General features: G+C 36.3%; 1 protein-coding gene and 1 pseudogene across 1 annotated transcript; both read right to left on the reverse strand.

Moving 5' to 3' along the window:
- Positions 1-4,494: 4,494 nt before the first annotated feature.
- On the reverse strand, positions 4,495-5,493 carry LOC118761239 (glycogen phosphorylase, muscle form-like). Its single transcript, XM_036499010.1, has 2 exons — positions 5,452-5,493; positions 4,495-5,072 (listed from the first exon to the last, which is right to left on the reverse strand). Exons 1-2 carry the CDS (start codon positions 5,491-5,493, stop codon positions 4,614-4,616), a joined length of 501 nt encoding a protein of 166 aa, XP_036354903.1. The 3' UTR covers positions 4,495-4,613.
- Positions 5,494-6,073: 580 nt separating this feature from the next.
- LOC115228732 lies at positions 6,074-6,948 on the reverse strand (annotated as a pseudogene).
- Between the last annotated feature and the right edge of the window lie 2,614 nt (positions 6,949-9,562).

The raw sequence follows: 9,562 nt of genomic DNA on the forward strand, positions 1-9,562 counted from the left end.
AAAAATAGTTACCGGCAGACAACAATTAAATGACATTTGAAGGTTAAAATGCAAGGCCAAATTGTTACACGTCTGGCGCCCGTTTCAGTTATGGCGCGTGACAATAATTATATAGGGACAATGCATATTCATTTATGGCATAGAATAAGTTCACCGAATTCAACTTTGTTTTTGACAACATAGTTATTCTTTTTTTACATTCTCCATTATTGAATTCATAACTTTATTCTTGAGGACATTACTTCCTCCATCTTCAAATACGCCCAAATAGCGATATCCATTGATTCCTTCCAAAGTCTCACAGCATGATAAAGATTTGACATTAGAGGCCGATTTTTCAGAGTTCATCTCCAGGCCAACAATGTCAAAAAATTCTTTAACAGCTTCCATCATTTAATAACAGTGTCCTCTTTAAGAGCAAATATCTTTAGATCGTCAATAAAAAATAGGTGATTGGTAGAATATGTCAACATATTTAGATCCTCCTGATTAATTGCAATTTGGGAAATTTAGAGTTCAGGATCCTGCTTAGGGGATCCATTACCATAACAAATAGCAATGGGGATAATGAATCTCCTTGCAAAATTCCTCGGGTTAGCTTTACTGAACCAATTTTTCTTCCATCAAGATGTAGATTTACTTTCCACTCTTGACTATACTTTTCACAAAGTTAATAATCCAGAGTGGAATTCCAGAGCTGTCCAATATGTGGAATAAAAATTGGTGATCAACCGAGTCAAAGGCTTTCTTTACATCCACCCAAGAAGAGTACAGACTGTTTCCATATTCCTTGTTCAAGCATTGGTTAATAAGTGCTTGCTCTTTCGCACCCTGACATTGCTTTCTGGTTCCGAGTTGATTGTCTGAAATCAGCCCAATCCATCCACAAAGTCACAGAGTTTAACATTTACACACTTCGTTACAAGCTTGTACAAAGTTGGCATACACGTTATAGGACGTAAATCCTTTGGATTCTAACAATCATCCTTTTTTGGAATCAAGTAAGTTAATCCCGTGTAAAACCAACTCTCGGGCATGTACTCACCTTGATTATCCTGATTACTTCATTACACAAGAATTCATGTAATGATTCCATTTTCTTGATGAAAAAGTTATATGTTCCTATAAAAAAATGTATTTTTAATATTTTAATATTTTTGCTGAGTTGACTTTATTGATTTTTCCCTAGTTATTAATATAATTTTTTTAAAATGACACTTTTCTTACAGAATTGATAAATAAATAAACTTTTATTTTAAAAATAAAACATGAAAATTTGATAAATTAAATGTTAAATTAATAAGAATTAGAACCCATCAGCTTCTAAATATAAACTTTTTCTTTTTTCTTGAAGCCAGAAAAGCATTTCTTTTTTGTCATATTTCATTTTTTCCGAATATAAGCAATTCTAATAATTTTAATACCAGCTCAATACTCTGTAAAAAACATCTATGTCACGTTCTTGTTTTATTTTGTCCGTCAATTGTTTAATTTTGTTATCGAAAAATTCAATTCTCTTAAGAAATAAATTACGTTTCAGTTCTTCTTTCTTTCTCAAATCCCACGATCCTATTTACGTAATATTTGAGAGCTGAATATTTCACCGGGTTGAAAGAACCTTCCAGGATCCGAGGCTTCCCACTCAAACAATGTCATAGCACTGAGTTGAGCTTCTCTCTGATATATTGCACGCACTACCAATTCCATGTCATACAAAAACTGTCTTATTTTAGTACTTCTACAATTGTAAGCTGTTCATTTGGAGTCTTTCCCAATTTTAAAAGTATTTCTTGAACTTTGTAATTTGGGATTTTTAGAGCAGACATTATTTCGTCAAGTCGAATCTGGACAATTTCTCTCTGTGTTATGAACATTTTGAAATTATACAATTTGTGGGGAAGGGTCATCTGGGAGTTCAAATAAATCTTTTTTAGAATTATCCATTGGAACTGTGATCGTATTTAATATTTTATTTTTATGACTCAAATTTGATTTTTTTGTACCATTTAAATCTAAATTCTTATTTGTTGTATCATTTTCAGAACGCGAGAGACACTTATAATTCAATTAAAATTACAAACTTTCAAATCATCTTTAATCGAGTCTCTAAAATATACATTTTTGTGTTAAAATGTGATTAAAAAATGATCAAATACCTTGTTTCTGTATTATTACTTTCTGTCTCTAATTCTTGCATATCAGTTTCATTAAGAGATGTTGGAGCCTTATATAGAAAATCCTGCAAATAATTATTTAGAAATAGACTTGTTCCAATGAGAGATAACTTGACGTGAGACAGTGAGAAATGCTTCGATATACGATGCTTTGTTGTTGACTGTAGACTTGTTCATTGGAAAGAATGTCAATCAAATGTCTATTTAACTACAATGTTAACGACATAAGTTTACTTTTTTGAGAAGTGCCTGATTTAAGAAAGAAGCTTCAGGAAATGGTAAACATGGTTCTAACAATTTCGAGTCAAATATGTAATTGTAGTCAAATTTGTGATTAAACTTTGGTATTAAACACTACCAAACGTTTTTATCTTTTATATAAAATTTTGTGGTTCTAAAATTGTGCTTTTCATTCTTATCTTGTCTTTATTGTTATTAAATTAAATAATACTTTATTTCTCCATTATCTTTTTCTAAAACAAGATTTTCTTGGCAGTTACGGGGATCTTGAGTTGATGAATACTTTAAAATAGTTTTTATTGTTTTTACACTTAAAATTGGGCATAGTTCATCCGTATTATAAAGTATATTTTCTGTTTCTTTTTTAGGCTGCAAAATCGGAATGGTTTGTGACGTGAAATGATCTTGGTAATCAAAAACATCATTTTCTATTTCGCTCATAAACTTTTGAGTTTTTTTAAAATTATTTTCATTTTTCGTACTAACATCGTCGATATGATCTAAACAAATTTGTTCAATATTGTCATTATGGCATGGTTTTGTAAATTCGTCCAAGTTTGTTTTGTTCACAATGAAAAGATATATTTTATAGGGTATTGATCTAATAAAATTATAGTAGGAATTAAAAACCTCAACATTAAATTGCCAAGTGTCTGGGTTTTTAATCTTTCTATATTGCTTTGATGGTCAAATGCTTCTCTTTTATCGTAGACTTTAAAATTAGTCGTACGATACAACTTGTAAGCAAACGATTAAATTTTTTTGCTTCGTTTTTAATTATATTTGTGAAAAATGTTTCTATTTTTTCGAATATTATTTTGTCAGGTACAAATGTCTAATTAAAAAAGTATTTTAGTTACCGTAATGCCACCGAATTCAATCCAAAATTTATTCAAAGTGACGGATAAATTGAGCAAGACATCATCAATCTAATTTGGTATTAATTTAATTTCATACAATTTTTGAAAATTCATTTCTTTCATATATAAATTTATATTTAATTTTTTCAAACATTATTTTACAATTCGAATCACGATTTAAAATCTAATGTCAACAAAGAAATTACTTTCTCCTTCATCGTGGAATTTATTTCTGTCTCTTAAAAATTATTTAATTCTATAACTTGGTTTTAGTATCTCCAAAGTATTTTCATTGGCAGTTTTCTTAAAATATACTTTATTCTCTTTAAAATCAATCAGTTTGTTAGTCATATGTGTTTGTTGCATCCAATTTGTAGTCAAAAAGCTGTATCCATGGAATTAGATTACAATTAAAATGACTTTTTTAATTGAAAATTCGTGAAACTAAAATTTGAATAAGATAAGCCAAATAAAAGAAAGAAAATTTATAAATAAGTTAAGTCTCTTTTCGAAAATAGTTCGTTTCTCAACAGCCACAAGATAGCACTCGATTCAATGCGCCATATTGAATTCTCTTTTTAGTCTTAATCGAATATTTCAAGTTTGTTGCATTAGCTCAGTATCAATCTAACAATATTTCCCAAAACTATCAGATATAATATTCTGAACAGATTGGTTAATAATCTATTACTTTTTCATTTCAATACGCCTCAAATGATTTATCAATAAAGACAAATTAATAAGTGTCAATCATGTTAAATATCGGTTAGTAAAACAGTAATTTTCATTATTGAGGTGACGATTTAAGAGGTTCTTGTGGAGGAGGTAATTTGTCCTTGGATATTGCTACTTTCCAAATATCTGAACCATATTCGGATACAGAACGATCACTAGAAAAATAGCCAGCAGACACAATGTTCTTAAAACACATTTGACTCCATAGATTTGGATTCTACAAATATGTGACAATTAACACCAAATAAGCTTCCTCGACAAGTAACTGTTTGTGAATATAATCCTCATAGTCTGCCATAACCATAAAGCGGTCATGATTGATAATATTGTGATATATTTCATGAAATAGACCAGGTTCGTCCCTACTAAAATAGCCATCCCTGATCTGGTTAAAGCACTCTCTCAATTGTGCATTCTTGTCGTAGTAAGACCAGGGATTATATCTAAGAATATTATCATTAATATCAACCCAGAAGAGTATTTCTCCTTAACTTGTTGAACGGTCATTCCAAATATAAATATGTTATCCATTCCCACCTGTTCTGCCATCTCTACATTGGCCCCATCCAACGTTCCCAACGTAACAGCTCCATTCAGCTACCAACTAACCATCAGTCACTACCATAAACTTCATATTCCCAGTCCCCGATGCTTCAGTCCCTGCCAGGGAAATTTGTTCACTCAAATCAGCCGCAGGAACAATCTTCTCTGCCAAAGACACTTTATAGTCCGGTAAAAAGAACACTCGCAGATCGTTATTAGTGTCCGGATCATTATTCACCACGTCCGCCACATTACAAATTAGTTTTATTATCAGTTTGGCTATTTTGTAACCAGGAGCGGCCTTCCCCCCAATTATGACAGTCCTGGGGACAACAGTGTAGTCCTCAATGCCAGCCTTTACTCGTTTAAGGCGGTTATAAAGTGTGATTATGTGGAGACAGTTTAGGAGTTGCCGTTTGTACTCGTGGATTCGTTTAACCTGAACGTCGAATAGACTCGAAGGATCAATCGGAAATCCAAATGTCTTTTCCACATAGGAAGCAAACTTTCTTTTATTATTCTACAATACAAACAGACATCCCCACTTGCTTGATGGTATACAGTTCCCCCAAGACAAGTCGGTCACTCACTAATGGCATCAATTTTTTAAGTTCGCGCAAATCTGTGATAAAGTCACTTCCAATGTGCTAAAATAATGTTTTTGTAGTACAGAATGGATGAAATCCGTCAAAGTCGGATTACAATAAACAAGCCACCGTCTTGGAGTGATTCCATTGGTCTTATTTTGAAACTTGCCTGGACTCATTTTATAAAAGTCGGGAAATCTAAAGAATGTGACATAATTAAGCATACACATCAGTTTTAATAAGCTCGGAGTGAAGTTTAGCAACACCGTTGACAGCATGCGAGCCAACAATACATAGAAAGGCCATATTTACTCGTTTATTGCAATCTTCCTCAATCAAACTCATTCTCCGCATAATTTCTAAATCTTCCGGCCACAATTTGGAGACAGACTAACAAAATAAAAAACAGCAAACTTGTAGATGAATGTGGTTGATCTTGTAAATAATCTGCAATATTCTGGGGAGTAAATGGTCCAGCATTGAGACATTCCACCTCTCTAGTGCCTCAGGAAGCACAGTGTGATTGGTGTAGCTGAATGTCCTGGTACAAATACTCCACGCATATTCCCAATCAAGTCCTTCAACGTCCACAAGCAGTCTCATCAATTCAGGCACAGCCAAAGAAGGATGTGTATCATTCAATTGGATTGCCACCTACTTTCACATGGGGACATACCTTCTCAGGAAATTGATCAAACGAATTTCTAGGGACTTTGGATGCCTTATATCTCCTAATGATATCCTTCAGAGTCGCAGCCACCAAAAAATATTCCTGCTTCAAACGGAGTTCCTTCCCTTCAAATCTCTGCAAGTACAACAGCAAGAACTACGTCGTCGTTCGGGTAGAGAACTCTCGTGATACTCTCAGCTAAATTGGTGTCAATCATCGCCTGTACATAATCCCCAGTGTTGACTAAAAAGTGATAAAATATGACTAACAGCACTCTAACAAAAACCCTGCGGATGGTTTGGCAGCCCACAGACGCATAGTAATGACGTGATTATTACCATATCCTGGGACAGGTGTGTCATATGGCATTGCATATACAACCTATAATTGTATAAATTGGCGACTTGAGTGTCAATCCACTCAGTCCGTCCATTGATCAGGTCAGTTCTCCCATAAAAGTGTACTGGGATGATATATTCATGTCTGCACTTCTCCCACGGATTGCTATATTTGAGCCAATTGTCAGCCTCTTCTCTCTACAATGGTTAACCAACGAGACTTGATATCCATCGAATATTCGTTGGGTGAATATTCCATAATCATAACGAAGGCCATATCCCATGGCCGCCATCCCCAATGTGGCCATTGAATCGAGATAACAGGCTGCTAATCTCCCCAATCCTCCATTTCCAAGACCAGCATCTGGTTCCATTTCCTCCAACTCTTCCATATCGAGTCCAAGCTAATGATTAGTATAAAATTGATTACTTGATATATCGCTTCTTCGCACTGACCATCAATGCCAACATTAATCATCGAATTAGTCAATAATCGGCCAACGTAGAACTCCATGGACAAATAATAGACTCTCTAAAGAACTGAGAATTGGAGAAAACCTTTGGATCTCTGTCATGGTGATATTGATGGGATCGGATCCACCTGGAGGCCATTTTATCACTCACTGTATGTGCCAATGAGAAATAGTAGTCTCGTTTGGTGGCAACATTACGGTCCTTGCAGCGAGAGTAGTGCAAATGACGGTTAAAGCTCTGCTTTATGTCTTTTACATCGTCGGCAACAGGAATGTGTCTCACACTAATCTGTTTCCTTCGTTCGCTGTCAGAAATGGGGGTAGTCATTTAACTTAAATATAAAACCATTGATTAAATATAACAACCAAAAAGACGCAGCTAAATCAATTCTAATTTATTCATGTTATTTGATGTAAAATTATTACATTAAACAAATTATTTAAATTAACAAATAAAATATCCAATAATTAAAATTTATTTCCATTTTGTGGCAACTAAACCGTTAACATGTCAAGTCCCGACATACCTTTTCTTCGTACTGCAAGCTGATTTAGACAAGTCACCTGACACTTTCAGTTCTTTCTTCTAGCAATTATTTCGATTATTAGCCATTTCTGTGTTCAACAAGCATGTTCTCAATTAGTATCCCTAATTATCAAACTTGATTAGATAATTTTGCTTATTTCTCACAAAAGCAGAGTGTTGTTAATAATACAGTAAAACCACTGTTACTCGCTAAAAATCAACAACAACTAATTTTTTCTAAAAAATATCGACAAATATTCTTAACCGATATTTGTAAATTTTTTTGTAAGAAAATATTTTTTATTTGAAGTATTTTTAGGCCGGCTCTTCTAAAATGTTATTCGCAGCTCAAGTGGAGTTGAATATTTAAAGTTTAAATTTAAATTTTAAACAACACTGTTTACAGTCATTGAGGTTTAAAAAATTTTTTTATATAAATATTATTTAATAGTGGAAAACCTCGTATTATTGTATGCATGAGGAAAAATAAAAGTCTATCGATGTCTAAATCGACTATTATAATATGTCACATGCCTCAGGGATTACTATGCCCCACTCGTTACCTCCGAATTATTTCTGAGAAATAATTGATTAATGATTTTTCAATTTTTTAGAAAAATTAATAATCATCAACAACGACGAACGAACGAAGAATTTTATTGTAAGAAAGAAGAGCGAGACAGAAAATTAGTGCGGAAAGTAATTTTGACGAGACGATTGCTTTGGGCATTCGAGCTCTTCCATGGTTCGTCCGCTTTGTCTGTCTATGAGCAGGGACACCTGCTATTCTCCACGATCGATGAATAGGTCAGTTACTTTAGAGCGTTTCCGAAAAGTTCGGATAGAAGCCTCGATGGCCTGCCGTAGCTCTGGAGACTTGCTCTCCGCCCAGCTTGGGACAGGCTCCCATGGATTTAGCATATAGGCTAGTTTTAGAGCGTATCTCCGTATTTTTTCGCATTTTCGCAGAATTTTCTCATATTGTTTCGAGTAGAACCAAGCTTCCATACCATACAGTAGGCTGGGCAAGATTGTTGCATGGTATACAAATAGGAAGGTATTTGGATTCAAGTGCATGCTTCTTAGGAGTCGGAGAGCGGCGATGGCTTTCCCTTTTCTCCGTTTGAAATGCAAATGGTATCTCGAGTTTGCGTCGATTGTGAGCCCCAGGTAACGTATGCTCTCAGGGCGAGCAATTTCCACCAAAGAGCCGGGTTTGCGATCTTGCGACTTTCTTGGGTTAATTTGGAGATATGCAGATTTGTCCATGGCCAGCGAGAGTCGCTTACCAATGCACCAATTCTTTATCTCCTCAATGTAGCCGGCAAGTCGTTTCTCTCGAGGCATTGGTGTCCATCGAGGTGTCCAGAACGAGAACATCGTCCGCGTAGAGGAGTAGGGATGTCCTGGGATCGGAGGGTGTGGGGAAACTGCTCATTACCAAATTGAAAAAGATTGGGCTGAGACAGGACCCCTGCGGAACCCCCCTTCGGAGCGAAATATATCTTGAGAAGAAGCCCGACTCAGAGATAAAAGAGTAGCGATTTGAGAGGAAGCAGCGCATCCAGAGGAAGACTTCCGCTGTTGGCTCACAGAGTTCGATCCTTTCCAGGAGGTCTCTGTGCCAGACGCTGTCAAAAGCCTTTGAGATGTCCAGACATACAAGAGATAAAGTTTCTTTAAACTCCGTTGCTCTCGAGATGGTGGACTGTACCGTAATGAAACAGTCACCGCAGCTACGTCCAGAGCGAAAACCCCATTGCTGCGGGAGCAGCACTTTCTTCTCTTCGGCGTGGAAGTCGAGGCGCTTGGCCATAATTTTCTCCATCAGCCTTGAGATAGTTGGGATTAGGCTTATGGGACGGTAGCTGCTAGCGAGATTCACCGGTTTCGCAGCAGGCTTTTTGATCATCCGGACCTCTGAGATTTTCCATTTTTCCGGCACATGGCCCCATTTGAGACTTGCCGTAAACAGATCCGCGAGGAACACATGTAGGTCTTCGGGTGCTTCCTTAAACAATCGCATCGGTATTTTGTCATGGCCCGGTGCGTTGCCTTTTGACGAACGGATGGCCCAGGTCACCTCTGCAATGGTGATCGGGTGATGGTCCGGCGACAGTGGGCGCGGCAGTGGCTCCGACTCCCGGTTTTGCGACGTTTCCGGATTGGCCTCCTGGATAGTGGCCAGGTGTTCTGCAAATATGTTTGGCATCTCTTGTGGCGAGGCGGGCATACCAGACTGGTTGCACAACCTCGGGGGTGAGGATTTTCCTTCGAGGTTAGCCACTTTGTGGAAACAGTCCCAGAAATTTGGGTTTCTGTAGTCCAGGTTTTGACAAGCCTTCTGCCATTTCCTGGCTGCTTCCAGCTTTGTCGCGACGTGGACCTTATAACCAATTTCCGAGATCATGTTCCT

This window comes from Octopus sinensis, unplaced genomic scaffold, assembly GCF_006345805.1.
Source record: "Octopus sinensis unplaced genomic scaffold, ASM634580v1 Contig10964, whole genome shotgun sequence".
Classification (NCBI taxonomy): Eukaryota; Metazoa; Mollusca; class Cephalopoda; order Octopoda; family Octopodidae; genus Octopus; species Octopus sinensis.